The sequence below is a fragment of the Neolamprologus brichardi genome, unplaced genomic scaffold (assembly GCF_056152115.1).
Source record: "Neolamprologus brichardi isolate AB-2024 unplaced genomic scaffold, ASM5615211v1 NODE_ptg000169l+_length_28419_cov_1, whole genome shotgun sequence".
Taxonomy (NCBI): domain Eukaryota; kingdom Metazoa; phylum Chordata; class Actinopteri; order Cichliformes; family Cichlidae; genus Neolamprologus; species Neolamprologus brichardi.
In genome coordinates this window covers 1-20407 of record NW_028270131.1, presented here as the reverse complement: position 1 = coordinate 20407, position 20407 = coordinate 1, and the positions used below count along the sequence as shown (strand labels likewise).

The 20407-nt window shown below is 42.1% G+C and overlaps 2 protein-coding genes and 1 pseudogene across 2 annotated transcripts; 2 read left to right on the top strand and 1 right to left on the bottom strand.

Moving 5' to 3' along the window:
* Nucleotides 1–4823: 4823 nt before the first annotated feature.
* LOC148094791 (uncharacterized) lies at nt 4824–10094 on the top strand (annotated as a pseudogene).
* A 97-nt stretch (nt 10095–10191) lies between these two features.
* Nucleotides 10192–14698, top strand: LOC148094790 (uncharacterized). The gene is made up of 2 exons (XM_087837119.1): nt 10192–10705; nt 11162–14698. Exons 1-2 carry the CDS (start codon nt 10204–10206, stop codon nt 11674–11676), a joined length of 1017 nt encoding a protein of 338 aa, XP_087693245.1. The 5' UTR covers nt 10192–10203; the 3' UTR covers nt 11677–14698.
* LOC148094789 (uncharacterized) lies at nt 13591–19206 on the bottom strand. Its single transcript, XM_087837120.1, has 8 exons — nt 19116–19206; nt 18809–18853; nt 16704–16765; nt 16505–16589; nt 16101–16240; nt 15577–15674; nt 14858–14948; nt 13591–13656 (listed from the first exon to the last, which is right to left on the bottom strand). Exons 1-8 carry the CDS (start codon nt 19204–19206, stop codon nt 13591–13593), a joined length of 678 nt encoding a protein of 225 aa, XP_087693246.1.
* Nucleotides 19207–20407: the final 1201 nt, after the last annotated feature.

Genomic DNA, 20407 nt, shown 5'->3' with positions numbered 1-20407 from the left:
CTTGATCTTAAGGAAGTAATATTTTGCGTTTGTGAATGACATTGCCGCAAAAATATGTATTTGCGAAATAGCCTGAAATAAATTACGACGCATCAAATATCACAATGGCTGCAGTGAATTTCTGTTGATGCTGAGCCAAGACAGAAATGGACTGTTACCTCAGTGAGGAGATCGTAGATGCAGAAGAAGATCCACTGGCTTGGTGGAAAATGAATGAAGAACATTTCCCGTTAATGTCCCACATGGCACGGAAATATCTGTGTATTCCAGCCACAAGCACACCACCAGAATGGATCTTCACCACCGATGGTAATATTGTTAATCACCTGAGCACGCAGATGAAACCTGACAAGGTATACAATACATAGGAATATAGGATTAAACAAGTTAGGGCTGTGCGATATGACCAAAATCTCATATCCTGATATAAGACATCTATCGTCCCAATAACGATATAAATCACAAAAACTTTACATTTTCTGTGAATCTGTTTTGAAGTGTTACCAGCTGGGCGTCGTGTACCTGGAGTCTAATGTTTTAACCGATGCATGAAACTATACATTATTAGACATAAGTTGTAACAGCCGCCGTTTTCTATGTGCTGCGGGGAAAAGCCTGTTCTAACATTTGAGTCTAAGGTTTACTTTTTAGCACCTGACGACTCTTTTTTGCTTCTCATCCACAAACACTCTGCATACTCTTTCATCTGATTCAGTTTATTTTGAAAAGTCTCAACAGGATCTTGGGCTTTATTCTGAAAGGTTTATGTGGAAAAAAAAAACCAAGCGGTCACGCAAGGGTTTTACCGTTGTTGTTGCTAACAAAAACGCATAAAAACAACGCATAAAAACGGGCTCTTGTCCGTCCATAGTGTGGTTATATTAAATATTAGAGAAAGAGAGAACTTTAAGAAATTAATATAGCCACTACAGTGACCATCAAAACGGTGAAAAAAAAATATTGGCACAAACTGTTTATTTTATGATACCATAAAACAAACAATAGCGTATAATGAAATGATAGATGTCTTTATATTGTCATCTGATATATACGTTATATCGAACAGCCCTAAAACAAGTGTTACAAGATAATAATAAAATGCAAAGATTAGTGACAACGCTTGGAACCATAAGGCAACAGATTTAAAAAACTGTGGGAAATAAACCAAGCTCTGCCTGTGACTCACTCACTTTGCTTCTCTTCCTCCTTCCATCGCTTCGTCTCATCTATCACTCTCCACTTCCTGTTGATCTGAGAAAAAGGCACAATTTACTATTACATTAACCTATTATTTAATTATCCACACTTAACAACTCTTGCACCTAATCCATGAAAAAGTAATGATAAAAAATGTTACAGAACCAAAACATTGCAAATGTGTTTGCTATTATTATTTTTACACTTGAATACCTCTGCAGTTTGTCGGGTGAAAAGGGGTGTTTTATTTCATTTTTAGCAGAATCATCATCATTATATCAGAATCATTTAATAAGCATTGCATTAAACATTGATTGAAGCTATTGACATTACATTTAACCTTTGAATTACAGTGATTGTTATAACCTGGTGTTAATCTTTTATTTACAGGTGTCAGAATAATTATATGAGCTCTCTTTGCAGGTGTAAACATGATCACCTTACACATATGGCAGTTTGTTGCTTATTATAGAGTTGTGCCCGAGTTAATAAAGGTCAAAAACTTCAGTCAGCGCTATGACTGGCTGATCCATGGTGTGAGATGACTTTGGGCCCAGGAGGTTGCACGCGCTTACATAACACTGATATTATGTGATTCTTTGTGATTTTTTATTCAGTTATATCTTTTTATTAAGTTTTTAAGTAATGGTAGTTCATTAAACCAACATGCATTTAATATTGTATCCCTGACTCAGCGAATTATATACACGTCAACTTGATAATTTGGAAAACCTTGCAGCTGTAATGTTGTGTCTCCGTAGGGGACAGTCCGCTCCAAGGAGAGGCACTGGAGCCAGTGTCTGTCCTCGAGACGAAGAGAATGTTTTTCTTGATGTGTCTAAAGTTGTCAATATTGACTGTATTGTACTATCTGTACGCATGAGGGGGCGTTCTAATACCCTGATTTTCATAAAACAATGAGTGTGTGGAGTTTGTATTGAGATCTGATGCTGTCTGATGTATGGTGTCCATCTCCCACGCGTGTGTTCATTAAATCATCGTTTGACTTGACCCGGCCGGACCAGTGTGGTTATTTTGGGTTTTCCTCCTGTATCCCTCCTCAATATTTGAATCCGTAACAGTTTTGGGGGCTCGTCCTGTGGTATTGAGGAGGAAGGTTTGGAGGTTTGGACGGTCCGAGGTGGTCGAACGGGCAGGCACGAGCCAGTGGTCTGACGTGAGTGGGCAGGCCAGCACATCTAAAGGTAAGGCACAACCTGTTGAATGTAAATCCGAACTGTGCCAAATTGGATTGTATAAATTAAAAGTCTACTCACTGAAATTACTGGTGAAGGCCTGTTTTGATTTTGATGAAAAAATCTCATGAGTGTTGAAACTTGATATAAGCTTAAAAGTAATAATACTGGGTTAGAGGCCCGAGGTAAAGGAAAATAATACTGAGTTAGAGGCTCAGGTAGTTTGATAGGGAATTGGTCATTTTGTGAGTTAGAGGCTCCATTGGTTTAAAGGATTGCATCTGTGTTGGCCATGTTGAGAGTTAGAGGCTCCATTGTCCATAACGTTGCATCTGCGTCAGTCATACTCTTGTTTTAGAGGGTTGACGGCGGTTTAAAAGTATTATAAATTTTGTTAGAACGGTGGTTAGAGTCCACTAAGAGGCGCATAGCCCGGAGGTTACGCTCCCTCCTGGCCGCGGACGCGCGACCTTGACCTGTCGGCGAACAGGGTTAGTTCAGTTGGCTTGACTGTGGGGTACAGGGCATCCTGGAACAAGCTAGGAGTTAGAGTCTCCTTATCTGCGCTTTTTTGGGCACTGTAAATTGACTTAGGGACTTTAGAGATGAGGCCAGATACAGTTAGAGGCTGATACTGGTTAATTGATTACAAAAAAGTTGGACTTTCTTCGGTTGGACCCGTTATCTTAAATTTGTCAAAATTGTGTAGGCGCTAAAACTTTCAGGCCTGAGAGTGAGTGTAAATATAAGACGTCTGTGTAAAATAAGATAGAGAGTTGAGTGTGAAACGAGGCTGTGTGTGACGATAGCGTGCTGCAGCGCTGCGTGCCTGATTGGATTGTGTGTGTGAACATGCAAATGACGTGGCTGCTGTGAGGTACACAGAGGACGTTCATTTTTGTTTAGAGTGTGATTGACTGTTATAATTATGCTTTGCAAGTATTGTTAAAGCCCTGTAAATAACATGCTGGTTTTGTGTATTATGATAATATAAATGAGTTTTGAATATTGCTGTGAATATATGATTAATGACTGTGGTTGGCATATTTCTCTTGTGTTGCATGGCTGAAAAGTGGAAAGTTTAAAATGCTTTTGATTCAAGCAAGATATATATGAAGTTATAAGACTGTGAGCGTCTTTTTCTTTCAGTGTGAGACTATAGACAAGTATGCTTGATTAACCCAGTTGCTTTCTTGTGATAATATAAGATATAATACATATAACTCTGAGTTATTGTGGTGTATGGGGAGGTGAGTGTTTACAATTTGGATCAAATTGTAGTGAACTAATCTGAGACAAAATTTAAGTGTACTTAGAAAACCACACATTTATTCTCCTAGAAGAATCTTAATCAATAATACATTAGATAAAATTGTTGAAAGGTTATGAGCTGTCTTGATACAGAGAAAGTGGAGTTTGTCACCCTAAAAAGGATGGAATGATGCTCTACCTCTGTGTTCAAGTCTAGACATAAGTTTAAGTATATATGAGCCACTAATAAGCGTGACATAATCCATAAGGAATAAATAAAGAAAAATATATTTGTTGAATAACTTTAACAGAAGTGAATCTATGAGCACGCAATAAAGTGGACTTGTGAAAAGTAAGAAATTCATTTACATTCACACACATATTTGAAAGAAGAAAAAAAACCCCACTCAATATTGATAAATTCCTGTTCATATAAAGTTATAAAAACCCTAATAATGTTGCGATCAGCGTCCTGTCACATTGAAGTTACAGGGGTAGAGGGGCTTCTGGAGGTGAATTGTAACTGTTCTGCACAGACAGAAGAGGGAGATGCCCCTTATGAGGTGTCAGTAAGTTCAGAAATAGATCTGGACGACTTAGATCTATATATTAGTCGGTGTTTACTTTTATTTAAAGGGGTGATTGAACTAGCCATACAGGCGGATGACCCCGAGTATGAAGTCACAGAGGCGGCTATGTTTGTTTTCTCCATGGTACAAGCGGTAATAACCGGTACTGAATTTGATATGCTTTCTTAAAATTTGTAGAGTTAGTGGTGGAGAAGTCCCGAAGTGAGAAATTATTTAAAAGGAGATAATTGGCTTTTTGAAATTGTGTGGCTGACATGAATTGTTTGTGACTGTGTGTTTGAAATGGTTAATGGTGTCTGGAGTAAATGAGACTAAGTGGAGTTTGATTGTTTAGTGTTGAAGTAAAATGGCGAACTATTGAGGAGTTTGGGTTTGACTGGTTCATCACTCTCCCACCGGTTAAAATAGAATGGTGTCTATTTATTATTATGTGATACGAGAGCGCCTTGACGCAGGTTTTGTGACGACTTGGTGTGGTGAGAAGGTGTTAAACTGTGTGGCTGTAGCGTGCATAAAGTACAGCACACAATGTATTTGGGTTTATTAAATTAAATGGGAGAGTGAAATATTGTGATTAAGTGTGAACATTAATAAAACCACGGTCAACTCTCTGACGCACTGGGTTAATTGTGTGTCACCGAGCAGGTCTGGAGGAGACTGTGACCGTTGGAGTGGTGAGATTAATTCTGAGAACTCTCAAGGAGACGTAGTGGGGTGACCCAGGAGGAGGAGTCGAGTAACGTCATTGAGAGGGAGGTAAGCCTGTGTTTCAGGAAAATGGCAAACAGCTCCAGCGCGACATCTAGTGGGTCTAGGGCATTTAGGCCTATGGAGGAACAACTGCAACAGCTAAAAAAGCCATTCGCTTGGCTTTCCCTGGATCATTAAAAACAGCGGAGAAAGAATGCAAAATGATGGATGTGGAGGTAAGAAAAATTATTGCCTCCCAACAGAGAGGGCTGGAGGAGAAGATAGCCCTAAACATTGTGTTTAAAACGGAAGGAGAGAGATGCGAGCAGAAACTGGAACAACTGGAAAAGGAAACAGAGGGACGTTCAGTTAACCGGAAAGCCAAAAAAGAAATCAAGAATTTAAAGGAGACCCATGCAAAGTGCTGTAAATGGCTGTTCCTGTGGAATGGAGCATCATCTTGGATGATGGAGGATGTCATGGAGGAAACAGGAGACATGGAAAATGTCATGGAGTCATTGAAACAGCTGAAGGAGGAAAATAAGAAGATAAAGAGCCAAATGAAGGATTTAATGTCAAACCCAGAAGATGCTAACAAACCTGACACACCAAAATTATATACTTGGGCCGCAGTATCACCTAGTGCCCCACCACAATCATACATCATGCCTGTGATGACTCTTGGTGGGGGACAAGTTCATGGTCCAGATGGACAAACTGGAGTGGTTGTTGGAGGAATAGCGGACGTTGAATATACCAGCCCACTTATAGTTCGTCCCAAAGAAAGGTCAGTGACAGTTAAATGTCAGCCCCAAAGTGGGGGAGGGAGAAAGGTAGCCTCAGCTGCAGATGAAGGCTTAACCTCGCCTCCCCGCCCACTAAGTAAAGAAAAAATGTCAGACTCAGAGGTAATAATGGAGGAACAGCCAAGTTACAGTGGACAGACTGAACAGACCCTTAAAATGGAGGATACAATGTCAACGGAGGATGGAAGTGAACGGTCAACCTTTCAGGAGTTGCCAACACCAGTACGAGAAGGGCAGACCCAAACCAGTAGGTCGGAGAAACCTGACACAACGGCTAAGGACAAAAATTGGAGAGGAGAAGTCTATGGCCGGATGCATGAACATCCAAATGCATTAAGGGAAGTAATAAAAACGCTAAAAGACGTCAAGAAAAAACTGACTGAAGCTAAGCCAGAGAAGGAGAGTGAAGATGGTGCGACTTCATCAGAAGAGGAGAGTGATGAGGAAAAAGACAGAGTAGTTGAGTCAGACTCAAACGTAGGCAGAAATTTGAGATCGGGACGTGGAGGAATAGGAGTAAGAAGGCCCATGTTTCAAAGTTCAAGTGGAAAACAACACGCGGTTCGCTATAAAAAAGTGTCCTTAGAGCCAGGAGCTGCTGCCCCTGGTTATAATCTCCCTTTAATAGCAGGTTCAAAAAATGAACCACTGTACCGCCCATATAAAATAAGAGATTTGGAAGCATTGGTTAAACAACTTCCACCTATAACTGAGGGAGGAGCGAGTTGGTTAAGAACATTGAGTAGATTGACCGAAGGCCAGGAACTTGCCATTGGCGATTTCCGTGCTATTGCTGGCCACTGTATGCTCGGTGGTGGGCTAGCTGATGTAGAGGCTATAGCCCATACAACTCGGTATGCAAATGATCTGCCATACCATGAAGTGCAATGTGCCTTATCTGACGCAGTCCGTGAGAAGTACCCAACCCCTAATACTGGAGCTATACCTAAAATAAATTGGGACCCCCAACATACACCTAGGGAGTTTTTAGCAAAAGCCAAAGAGCAGTGGTTGTCAGAAACAGGTATCCATCCAGGTAATGAAGGTGAGCATCGTGCGTGGTTCCGTTCTGCGGTGCTGGCAGGGCTGCCCAATCAAGTAAAAGCTGACTTAGAGAAAAATCCAGATTTTGCTGTAGCGGACTCTGTGCAGTGGGAAAGACATGTAACACACCGGTTGCAGGAGGAACAGGATACCGCGAACAGACAAAAAAAAGAGTTGGAGGAGGCACAGGCGTCCTTGGTTAAGTTACAGCTGACAGAGGCGAGAAATAAAGTTGGAGAGAAAAAGAAGGAGGAAAAGGAGAACGCAAAGAAAATAATGATAGCTGGGCCCCGGCCTGGTCCCGCGCCTGAATGGCCAGAGGGAGACCCGGGTCTGTGCTCTGATGACAGGTGGCCCGTCAATGCACCAAGGCAGCGTCAACCCATAGGGAATTGGGGAACCGGTGGTCCGCAAAGAGGGCGTGGTGGATCAGTGAGGGGAGTGCAAAGAGCTCGTGAAACAGGGAATCCCACTAACATGCCTTGGAATGCCTGTTGGAAATGTGGAGCAGAGGGACACTGGAGTAGAGATTGTCCAGAATCTTTTCAAAGCAATCCAAGGAGAGGCTATCGACCCCAGGCACGTGGAACACAAAGAGGGAGAAATGGGTACAGGGGAGCATATCAAGCCCCGAACCCAAGTGCAGCGCCAGTCGCTCAGTACCCAGTGGCTGACTGGGGCTGGGAACAGCAGCAGTACTGAAGGAGCCCGGAGAGACCAAACAGCATGGGGATGGCAGACCCTATGCTGTCAATGACCGTGGAAGGGACAGAATTGCCCTTTCTAGTGGACACTGGAGCAACATATTCCACATTGAGAGCAACACCAGACTGTGCCACACTTTCCTATCACACAGTTAATGTGGTGGGTTTTTCCGGGGTTCCAATGACTCTGCCGTTGACCGATCCAGCCGTGACAAAGCTGGGAAAGCAGACTGTGAAACATCAATATGTGGTGTCACCTCAAGTGCCAGTGAATCTCATGGGCAGGGACCTGCTCGTGAAGCTGGGAGCTACTATCATGTGCTCTGCAGATGGACTGTCTGTTACTCTGCCAGGAGGACAGCATTTCCCGTGCCTGGGAACAAACTCAAAGACTCAATATCTGCTTCAGAACTGTGAACAACCCAAAGCCGACATTTACTGGGGAAGGCTGCTGGAGGAAGGCATTCTAAGTCAATTCCAACTGTGGAGACCCTGGATAATGAGCTTGGCAGTTTACTCCCCACCACGAGATCCATACCACGTCACTCTTTTTTATGACAGGGAAAATGATGACACCTATCGTGAACTATTCCAGTCTGATCTTGAGGGTCAGAGCTGGAATGTGCAAACAAATAACATTTACATTGGGCCAGAAGGTGTAGCCGCGGCTGTAAAATTAACTGATGAACAACTGCCTTGGTATAATGTGGGAGAAAATTCGGCCCCTCACATTACATTGGCGGTCCACGAAGGTCATGGAGCATGTGATCTGGGACCAATGGTCAGGCGGGCGCTGGACGACGCAGGGTGGCAAAGCACCCAAATTCCAAATTTATGTTATGCACCAAATTCTAAAATCTATCGTATAACTTGCATGTCTAATGATGTAGTGACCCTTGAACATCAAGAAATTTCAGAAACATATGGAAGAGAGAGAGCAGATCATCCTGATGCAGTTGCTGAACTGTCAAAACTGCCTGACAGTTTGTGGTCCAAAGGGCCCACAGATGTTGGCCTGGCCACCTGTTCGCCTATCCTGTTCCACCTGAAATCAAACACACCAATCAACAGACCGCAGTATAAACATAAACCTGAAGCAGAAGAAGGAATTGCAGAAACAATTGAAGGGCTGTTAAATGCCGGAGTGTTAGAGCCATCTTACTCACATTGGAACACACCAATTCTACCGGTGGAGAAATCTGGAACAGGAAAGTATCGTATGGCACATGATTTGCGTGCCATTAATGCCATATTGCACACTAACACTGTACCTGTTCCAAACCCTTACACTGCACTATCAGATATTAAGTGTGACCAAAAGTGGTTCACTTGTATTGACCTAGCAAATGCATTCTTTTGTCTTCCACTGCATGAGTCACTCAGAGACATTTTCTCATTCACATACAGAGGCAAAAAATTCAGATACACACGTCTACCACAAGGTTTTGCACTTTCTCCTGGCATTTTCAATCAGGTGCTCAAAGAGGCCCTGTCAACATGTAATTTGCCAGATGGATGTACATTGATTCAATATGTCGATGATCTTCTCATTGCAGCCCCGTCAGCAGCGGATTGTGCGGCAGCCTCGCTCGTCGTGTTGAATAGATTGGTGGAGTGTGGCTTCAAAGTGAGTAAAGAAAAGTTGCAATTGGTTCGACCTGAGGTAACATTTTTGGGTCGGGTAATCGCACACAAATCAGTGGGTTTAATGAACACACACAGAGACCAAATTCTGACACACCCAAAACCGCGAACAGTGAGAGAAATGCTTTCTTTCCTTGGGTTGACAGGTTACAGCAGAAAGTTCATTCCTGACTATGTAGGTAAAACTGCCCCTTTAAGGGGCCTACTGAAGCAAGTTGGCGTTCGAAATCTTAAGGCTGAATTGCCTTGGACGCCTGACACTGAAATCGCGTTTATTGCATTAAAACAGGATCTGTCAAGAGCATCTGATTTGGTTACACCTAATTATGATGAGCCATTCTATTTGGATATTTCCGAAACAAACTCCGTCGTAAACGGGGTGTTGTTTCAGAAAAAAGGGGGGAGTAGGGATGTTCTCATGTATGTTAGTATAAAACTGCATCCAACAGAAGCAAGACATCCCACATGCACACAACATGCAGCAGGGGTTGCCAAAGTCATTCAGAAAACAGCACATGTAGTGAGAGGACATCCACTAAAAATACTCACTACACATAGTATAGTGGCGTACGTGAACTCACAAGCATTTAGTATGACGCCACGGGCACAACAGAAGTTGAGTAAAGTTTTGGAGGCTCCAAATTTGACATTCACACATGAAGGAATTAACATGGCAGATTTAATGGGAGCAGGGGAACCACATGACTGCGTCAAAAGAGCACAGGTTGAAGAAAAAATTAGAGAGGACCTGAAGGCGGAACCTATACCTGGAGCTGAGGATTGGTTCACAGATGGATGTTGCCACAGAGATGAAGAAGGACTAAAAACCGGCTATGCGGTGGTCTGTAGAGTAGGAAATGAGTATCAGGTCAAAGAAGCAGGAAGGATTGAGGGACAGCAGTCGGCTCAGAGAGCTGAAGTGATAGCCCTAGCTCGAGCTTTGAGGTTAGCTAAGGATATGAGAGTGAACATCTACACAGACTCAGCGTATGCATTCGGAGCAGCGCACGTGGAGCTGCCTCAATGGAAAAGAGCAGGATTCAGAACAGCAACCAACGCACCTATTTGCCACAAGAAGGAAATGGAGGAATTGGAGGAGGCCTTGGCCGATCCAAGAGAAGTGAGTATCATAAAATGCAAAGGACACTCACAAGGAACCAGCATGGTGGCAAAAGGAAACCAGAAAGCGGACGAAGCCGCAAAGGAGGCAGCAGGTTACAAAGGACGGAGACAAATGATACAGGTAATTGCAGAAGAGGAAGGGCCAATTAACCAAATGGAGGAGGTCAAACAGGCCCAGGAGGAGGCATCCCCAGAGGAAAAGGGGGTGTGGAAAAATAAGGGAGCCTGGCAGGATGGAGGCTTGTGGAGGGGGCCAGACGGGCGTCCCGTGCTAACAGACGAAATGGCGAAACAGAAGGTGAGCGAGGCCCACGGGCTTGGACACGTCGGAATAGCACAGATGGAGAGAAATCTGTGTCACTGGTGGCACCCTAACCTCAGAGAAATGATAAGGGAGAAGGCCAAAAGGTGTCTAATCTGTGGAGCACACAATCCCAAGCCAGTGATCAAACCAGAATTGGGTAAGTTCCGGATGCCTGAGAGGCCGGGAGAGGAGATTGTCATTGATTTCACTGATATGATTGATTCAGGCCCTGGTGGTCTTCGTTATTTGTTGGTGTGTGTAGATGTACTGACCGGCTGGCCAGAGGCATGGGCGACTAAAAAGGAAGATGCGAGGACCGTGATCAAATGTTTAATCAATCATTATATTCCTCGACATGGGTTCCCTAAAAAAATTCGATCAGATAATGGAACCCACTTTAAAAATCAAGATTTGGCAAAGGTGGAAAAAATGTTGGGAGTTCAGCACAAATTTGGAACAGTGTATCATCCTCAATCCCAAGGGAAAGTAGAAAGGATGAATTTAAATTTGAAAAATAAATTAGCTAAAATCTGCGCGCAAACAGGGCTCAATTGGGTCGCGGCCCTGCCGATTGCGTTGATGACCATAAGATGTTCTGTTAATCAGTCCACAGGTTTCACGCCATACGAGCTGCTGACTGGGAGACAGTTTCCGGCACCTTGGACGGTGGGCCCGGTCGAACAGGGCACGAGAGGGAACAGGTCTCACGCAGACTATTGGAACGAGTTAAAGGCGCTTGTGTCCAGCTTCACAAAGCAGGTGGCTTGTGAAAAACCCCCAGGAGAAGGAGAGGTCCCAGACGCGAGAGTAGTGTGGCTGAAGGTCATCAAACGCAAGTGGAAGGAACCTCGTTGGACTGGTCCATACGAGGTGTTGGCCCGGACGGCGAAAGCAGTTCAACTGAAAGGGAAAGGCGACAACTGGTACCATTGGTCGCAGTGTGCACCGGCACACGACAGCTGGGTGGAAAAAATTGCAACTCCACCCAACACAGGTGAAAAACAGAGGCAGAATAAACCCTCACACCTGTGCAACGGGCCGACCGGTAGTCTACCTGGGAGGCCGAAGAACGAAGACCAGCTTAGGAGGAAGTCACCGCGACAGCAAAAAGGAGCAGTATCAAATTGAAGATTTCACATAAAGGCTTTGATAAGAAGAGTTTTGAACTTGTATGTAAAAAAAAAAAAAAAAAAGACAAAAATAACAAAAAACAAGTCATACATGATACAATGCCATTACAACAATCAGAAACCTGTGATGAGAGAGAAGTTACAAAAATTAACAAAATGTTACTTCGTCTGATGTTAACTATGTTATTAATCACCGCTATATGTTTTTTGGTTTATTTGTTGCAGACCGGCCCACGCAGACTGTCTGAGCACGGAGGTCATTCCAGCCCAGCGCCACTCGATATACCACTGAGTGAACTCAAGTCGCGGGCGAGAATGAAGCGCGAAATCTCTGGTAAAACGGATGAGTGTCTCAGCACTTATGGTGGTTTAGAATTAGATTATGTTAATGGCTCCACAACCTCTTTTACATTTGATTTGTGTGATGTTTTTAACTGTAAGGGCGCGAGCGGCAATTGGAGAGGATACAATGTGTGGATCTGCTGGGATTACTCAGTGAGTACACACTGCGAAAGGGGAAATCGGCCTTATGACGGGTGGTGTAGGAATTGGAATCAGGTAAAGGGTTATACTGGGGAAAATTGGGAACCGTCAGAATTAGGACCAGGAAATGAGCTTAAACTTCAAAGGGATTACAGTCCATCTAAAAATCTGTTGACTTTGGCAGCGGGAAAAACCTGTATATTTAGTTGTGGGCGTGGAAACTGTAGGAGTTGATCCAAAAAGGTTAATTAAAGTTAATTTCTTAGGAAAACATAACATAGTACAGTCAGTTAGAAAAGAAACAGCAACACACGTGACTTTCAATTCAATCAACTCTGTTACTTCTTTTACAGGCCAAAAAGGAAGCGGGTCGTCGGAGGCGGTACCAGAGGAGCAGGAACCAAACGGTAGACGGGTCCTGTCAGTGGACTACAGCACATTAAAACCTCGAGATTTGATTGAACGCGCCACCGGGTTCAGTGACAGTAACATCTGGCTGGACTGGATGGCTCAAAATGCGAGAGAACAAAAATTGTCTAATTGTGTAGCTTGTGCTTCCGCTAGACCGCGTTTGTTCACAGAGCCGGCGCCACTGCATCCAGAGGATCAGTGGGGCTATAATTGCATGTTGCGAATGACGAGAGAAGTAGTGAATAGTGGGAATTGCACTGTTTTGTCCAGTTTATTTCCCCCTATCCACAAATACACCCAAGTAGGACCGTTTATGCCTAGAAAGGATAATTATACGTGTTTTAAGTTCTCCACCGATAAAGTAAAGTATAATTTGGGAGAAATTGATCCCAGTTGGTGTTCTGTTACACACATGGGGAGGACCACAAATAATGTAAGTGATGCGACCACACTGATTGGAACCTGGGCCAGGAGCGGGCTTATTGCGGCCACAAGACTCTTTTGGTTCGTGTTCCTCTGGGAAGCGTGGGGACGTGCGCGATGGTGAGACTAGGAGCGCCACTTATGCTAATTGGAAATCAGGTAAAAGCGACCCCACAGCGCAACACACGCACATTGGCAGCCAGACGCAAGAGACACATTTCGCTAAAAAGACAAATTGATGGAACACATGTTTATGACCCTAGAATGAATTCACCAACCTGGATCGACTCCATTGGAGTGCCCAGGGGGGTTCCAAGTGAATATAAACTTGCTGACCAAATAGCAGCCGGTTTTGAAAATCTTCCAATAATCTCTGCTTTCTTTCCAGTGACCCCAAACAAGAACGTAGATAGGATTAATTATGTTCATTATAATGTGCTGAGACTCTCTAACCTGACCAGAGACGGGATGGAGGGGTTAGCGGAGCAGGTGGGTCCCACCTCATTAATGGGTGTGCAAAATAGGATGGCCCTTGATATGCTATTAGCAGAAAAAGGGGGCGTTTGTGCCATGTTTGGAGATCAGTGCTGCACCTTCATTCCAAACAACACCGCTCCGGACGGCTCAGTGACTCGGGCTCTTGAGGGCTTAAAGAGCCTGTCTGAAACGATGCATGATCACTCAGGAGTTGACAATCCGCTGGAGGGCTGGATGGACTCTGTGTTCGGACGGTGGAAAGGGCTTGTGCTTTCGGTCATGCTTACTTTGTCTATTTTGGTGGGTATTTTTGTTATTTGTGGGTGTTGTTTCATTCCTTGTGCCAGAGCATTGTTAGAGAAAGTAATCACAAGGGCAGTGGACCCTAGAGTTGTGACTCCGATGTCCATGATGCCATTGATGCACGTAGAACAGGCTGTGTAGATCAAGAATTGATATAACATTTGGTGTTGTGACCTCTGGATTCTCCTAGAGGTCAACAGAGGGAATTGTCGGGTGAAAAGGGGTGTTTTATTTCATTTTTAGCAGAATCATCATCATTATATCAGAATCATTTAATAAGCATTGCATTAAACATTGATTGAAGCTATTGACATTACATTTAACCTTTGAATTACAGTGATTGTTATAACCTGGTGTTAATCTTTTATTTACAGGTGTCAGAATAATTATATGAGCTCTCTTTGCAGGTGTAAACATGATCACCTTACACATATGGCAGTTTGTTGCTTATTATAGAGTTGTGCCCGAGTTAATAAAGGTCAAAAACTTCAGTCAGCGCTATGACTGGCTGATCCATGGTGTGAGATGACTTTGGGCCCAGGAGGTTGCACGCGCTTACATAACACTGATATTATGTGATTCTTTGTGATTTTTTATTCAGTTATATCTTTTTATTAAGTTTTTAAGTAATGGTAGTTCATTAAACCAACATGCATTTAATATTGTATCCCTGACTCAGCGAATTATATACACGTCAACTTGATAATTTGGAAAACCTTGCAGCTGTAATGTTGTGTCTCCGTAGGGGACAGTCCGCTCCAAGGAGAGGCACTGGAGCCAGTGTCTGTCCTCGAGACGAAGAGAATGTTTTTCTTGATGTGTCTAAAGTTGTCAATATTGACTGTATTGTACTATCTGTACGCATGAGGGGGCGTTCTAATACCCTGATTTTCATAAAACAATGAGTGTGTGGAGTTTGTATTGAGATCTAATGCTGTCTGATGTATGGTGTCCATCTCCCACGCGTGTGTTCATTAAATCATCGTTTGACTTGACCCGGCCGGACCAGTGTGGTTATTTTGGGTTTTCCTCCTGTATCCCTCCTCAATATTTGAATCCGTAACAAGTTCAACAACTGGTACATGTGTTATTGTTGCCTGTGGTCTGGTGATGGATCCACTGCCTTTAGCAGCCTCACATAGCTCCTTTTGCCACCGTTTCCTCCTCATGTCCCTACAGGACATGTCTGGACATTGTGATATCATGAGTAATAATTTTAAAACATCTATACACATCAAATATGCACACACTGTGCAGAGTACTATACATACTATTGCCACAAGTGTTCATCATGGTGGTGATACATAATACTTCCCTCATTATTTAGTCATAGTGCTATAATAATATATAACATATATAACAAGCACTCAGTGACACGTCAAACACGTGGTGCAACGCCACATGGACTGCCCCGGATAATTTAAACATATACGTGCATTAAACAGCATGCTTCACCGCTCTTACCACAATTTAGTGTAAATTTACACTTTATTTATAGCGTAAATTGCAGTGAGAGCTTCCAATACTCAGATTTTAATGTGAATTTATGTAATTCCTGGCAAGTTACAGCATTTTAATATAAATACAAGACACATGCAGGCAGAATGAGCACCATTTCACTGTGTTCGTCAGTGAAGAATATGAAAGAGATTCCACTAGGATTGGTGGTTTGCCATGTTTGGATTTGCTGTTTGTTTGGTTCTTTGGCGTCTAGTGTTCTCCGGTTATTTGTTTTTTTAATTTGTAAATTAAAAATATTGTTAAAAGAAAAACAGTCATGTATAACACATAAAATCTTTACCTTTCTGCATCTGCCGGTTCAGATTCTGACATTTTCTCTGGATCAGACGGGCTGGGTGAAGGCGAGGGCTCTTCACTTAGTCCACTGGGGCTTTCCATCTGAGTCAGAAAGACAAAAGAAGATTTAAATGCATTAAAACTGTGACTTAAAAACTCTACAGAGTCCCTGAGAACAGTCTAAATCTGCATACAGAGATCTGACAAAAGATGTTATTCAACTAATTGGTTGTCCAGCTCTTCAACACTCATTTCCAAAGGAGTGAAATTAATGTGAAGTTTTTGTGAGAGTGTTTTACTGAGCACTTTAGAGTTTAATGATATGTGAAGTCGCTCCAGGGGAGGAAAAAGAGTAAAAGCAAAATTAAAAATATCTCATGTTCTCTGCCATTTAAATAGTGATACCATGGGTGCCAGTTTAGCTTAGTGGGTGAACAGGCAACCGCATGCCACATGACTGAGACGCACCGACCAAGTTTGAGACCGACCCGTGGCCCTTTGCTGCATCTCCTCTCCCTCTCCACAAACCTCATCTGGGCTTTTCCCTCTCAGTTGTTCAGCATCCGTGCCTTCTTGTTTTTCGGACTCCACAGACGGAGGGCTAGCTCGGACTGTGGCCCATCCATCACCAGAACTCTCAACGTGCTCATTATCATTTGTCTTTGTTTCTGTAATGGACCAAAATATAAAATCAAATTATTTAACACATGATCCTGTTCACAAGATGTAGGAAGTAGCTCAAAAGTTTTCGCACACAAAACTATACAAACAACAAGGGGAAAAGGCAAGCAACCCAGGGATAGCTGAAGGGCCTGTGTGGCAGCTAAAGCTTAAAATGCATTATTTTAGCACATCATTAATGTCAGTTTTTAAATGCTGTGAATCAAATTTTATGTAAATTTGTCAAAATACTTAAATTTTTAGATTGTAACCTTTCTTTCCCTGCACGGACATCACCATGTCTTGTACTTTCTTGTACCGCAGCAGTGACTGTTTCAGTTCTTCAATTTTACGATCCTGCAAAGGAAAAGGTAATGAAAAAGAAAAATGAGGTCAGTTTATCCCCCCCCCCGGAGCAGCTTTGGGTAGCTGGGATGTGATACACGGTGAATCCTAGTTGGTCACATGTACCTTTTCTTCATTTGCTGCCATCAAAGACTCCACTGCCTTCTTCATCCTCTGGACTTCCACATCTAGAGAGGAGAGAAAAAGATTACTGAAAGAGTTCCTGGTGTGAAGTTTGAGGGTGTTAAAATGTGAGGATATGTAAAATTTAAACATACAGGATGCAACATTACAGGCTGTCAGTCCAGCAACATCACGGCCACACTGCTTTTTAGAAACCAAACGTACACACAGTGTTGGTGTGAGCGGGTGTTTTACATGTTAACCTTTGCTCAAACATTTCCACTTTTCAACACACTGACACACACTCTGATAGCGGTCCCTTTCAGTACTTGTGTATTTTGGCATACCTCAGCCTTTTCTACCAGTTTCCCTTCTTTCTTCACAGCCACCCTTTCACTGAGAACATTTCTGATACTTTAGAAAACAGATGGATGAACAGAACTTTTTTTGTCCTCCACTTGTTCAGTTTCCTAATTTTTTTACACTGCAAATTATGCTTATATCTCTCAAACTGTTATTGTTGGCAGTAGGGATGCACCGATACCGATACTGGTATCGGGTATCAGGGGCCGATACTGTAAAATGTGTGTGTACTCATACTCGTAAAAGTTAACCGATACCATGAACCGATACCAACTTATTTCATTAATCAGAGGGAGGCTTGTCATTTCTGTTGTAGTTTTTTAGATTGGCCACTAGGGGGCCAATTATTATTTTATTTATTATTTATTTTATAATTTTTTATATTTTATTATTTATTTAATAAGAATTATTTTGTTTGTTTGTTTACAATATGGACACTCTGCAATAATTTAAAAGTTTATTTTATTCGAAACCTAATTTGTATTTATTTTATTCCAAACAGAAGTGTTTATTTATTATTCTGAAAGCTCGAGACAGTGCCAATAGTTCAGTGATATTTTGTAAAATTACAAAGTGGAGACTCTGCAATAATTTAACAGAAGTGCTTATTTTTCACTTGAAATTTTTTTGTGGTCATTTTTATTAAGATTTTATTTTTTATCGGCAGGGAATATAATAAAACCTGTCTTCCAATTAATTGTATTTGTGTGTGTGTGTGTGTGTGTGGTAGAAGTATCGTTTTTTTGTACTCTGTATCGGCAAGTACTCAGATCCAAGTATCGGTTTGAAAAAATTGGTATCGTTGCATCCCTAGTTGGCAGTGAAACAAAAGGCCAAAACTTTGAGATAAATCTACTCAAGGATGACTACAAACAAAGAAAATCCTTCTTCTGGAGTGAACCTGATAGAAAAGCTGCAGAATGACCTCAAGAAACTCATTTATACTGAAACATTTTGAGAATCTGGCTGAGCAGAAGCAGTCCTAAGGATAAACTGTCTGTTAAACATTAAACTGGTCTGGTCTACAGCTACAAATGTTTATTCAAGGTTACTTCTACCCAAGAAAAGTTTGACTAGTTATTAAACTCGGGGGCCTCGCTTATTTTTCCTCACCTGCACTGTAAATGTTTAAAAGGTATGCTCAAGACATGAAGGTAGCTTGTGTTTTTGCTTTAGTCAATAGGATTCTTAAAATGGACACTTGTAATTTGTACTTCAATATAGAGAATCATGGAGAGTGCGTGTGCTGTGCATGAAAAATGAAACTGTTCTATACAGATGAATGTAGAGTATAGTATATATAACTGATGGGAAAGTGGACATTTATTAAGACAGCTGTACATGAAAGAAACTGAAAAGCACAACAGCAGGACAGGTTAGCAGGGTGCGCACACACGCACACACAGGTTGCTGGTGAAGAGAGGTAGGTGATTAACGTTGGAAGACATGAGTCAGAAGGTGGAGTAAGCAGTCTGAAGGGTCACAACAAACAGTTCATTCTTCATTCCTGCTAACAACACAAGGCAAACTGTTCTTGTTGCTGTTGTAGCCGGGCATTAAAAACTCAGTGACAAGATTCGTGCCATTAAAAAAAAAAAGTTGAGATGTGGCGCGCTGTGGTCGGGTACTAGCACTGCAACTGGTTATAATGGACAAGCAGAGTTCAGATGGCTCATGCTCGTTCATGCAAATACGGGTGGAGGTGAGTGCAATAATAAAATCACGGACATAAAACCCCCCCTTACGTTTTTCTTTCAGCCTCTTTCTAAGAGTTTCATCTGGATCAGAGACTAAACAGGACAAGAAATTATAAAGTTGGTGCCTAGTAAATGCAGACTTAAGGAAGTGGTGTTTCTGATTGCACTTGACTTAACCATGCATTATAGCAAAATGCAGTAATGCGTGGTCAAGTAAATTATTTGCAAAAATACATACATTTTTGAGCGTGAAAACAGAATCTAACCAGATTTAATCATTTTATGCCTCAAAAATTAAAAAGAAGAAGAAGAAGAAGAGGTGCCAAAGGGAGAGGTCAAAAAACCATAATCATACAGCAAGCACAACAGTCATCCTGGGAAAAGCCGACCTTCATCGCCTGGAGTTTGTGCTCTTTCCTCTGTTTCTCATACTGCATCTGGCCCATTTTGATTTTCAGGCTAGAAAGTTTGGCCATTAGTGACTAGCAGTAAAGAGACAAGCCACGGAAAGAAGAAGAAAACAGAAATGGGAAGGAGAGAAGATAAAAAGAGATCAAGAAATGTTGAATATCTAAATTTCCAGGAAAATGACCACTAAAGCAGATTAAAAGTAGGCACCGCAACAAACAACAAAACCCCCAAAGCTACACGCAGTTACTACATGCAGTTCAAGAAGCATACGATAGAAAACATCCAAAGCAATCATCTGGAAAATTCTAGTAAGCAGAGTCCCTCCTTCACCTTTTCTAACGTCAGCATATAAAAGGGTGGTGGCAGTCTGATAGTCAGCTGGCCTTCACCTAGTTTAGTTTAGCTTTTTGTGTTCTTGGTTAACTTCTCTTTTCAAACTGTAAAACAAACAATTTTCTTGTCTGTGTTGTAACAATTAAGGGTCCATTTGATATTTGAACTCGTTTCCTTTTGCAACCAAAACCTAAATTCACAGCATTCAAACAGCCATGAGAATCTCTGAATGAGAAGGAAAAAAAATCCTAAATAACACGAAAAAATCTTAGATGTTGTTAATGGGATTGGATTAAGAGGCAAAAGGGTGACAAACTCTTTGTGACCAGGAGAGAGGAAAAAAAACATGGTGGTTAGTAATCCCCCAGCCTCTGACTGACCACCTTCAAAGCAATTGCATCAGTTACCTGGCAGAAGGCAATTTGACTCAAAATAACTGAACTCCTTCTCAGACAATTTGGTAAAGGTTTGTCAATATGTCATCTAATTCATAACACCCCATTACACTGCAATCAATCAGAGTCACTGTTCCAGTGAGTGCAAATCATCTATGATGAGCCTTTTTGCAATAGAGGACTCAAGTCAGTGGCTGCATTGTGGTTATATCCCACATAAAAAGGAAGGCTGCTGAGCACCAGTGTCATTTTGAAGAAGTTGAATCACCATCCTGCAGCAGTGTGGCACCATTTGTGGAGGAACTTTGAAATTTCTGTTTCAAATTTATGATGTTCTGGCTGGACCCTGAATATAAATACATTTTTGATGCAAAATTCTGTGTACGTAGACAGCAACAGATTGGCCACATATGTCAACAGATTTGCAACTTTTGCAGATTAATCACAAACACATTGCAAGTACAAAAAAATTCCAAAAAGTTAGAACTCCTATGGACAGAAAGTCCAT

Coding starts and splice junctions, on each gene's coding strand:
- LOC148094789 (XM_087837120.1), bottom strand. CDS start 19,206: ATGGGCCAGATGCAGTATGAGAAACAGAGGAAAGAGCACAAACTCCAG. Junction 16,766..18,808: donor AAAGAGGCTGAAAGAAAAAC/GTAAGGGGGGGT, acceptor TCTCCTCTCTAG/ATGTGGAAGTCCAGAGGATG. Junction 16,241..16,504: donor GTCCGTGCAGGGAAAGAAAG/GTTACAATCTAA, acceptor GGTCCATTACAG/AAACAAAGACAAATGATAAT.
- LOC148094790 (XM_087837119.1), top strand. CDS start 10,204: ATGGAGGAATTGGAGGAGGCCTTGGCCGATCCAAGAGAAGTGAGTATC. Junction 10,706..11,161: donor AGTGATCAAACCAGAATTGG/GTAAGTTCCGGA, acceptor ATCAGTCCACAG/GTTTCACGCCATACGAGCTG.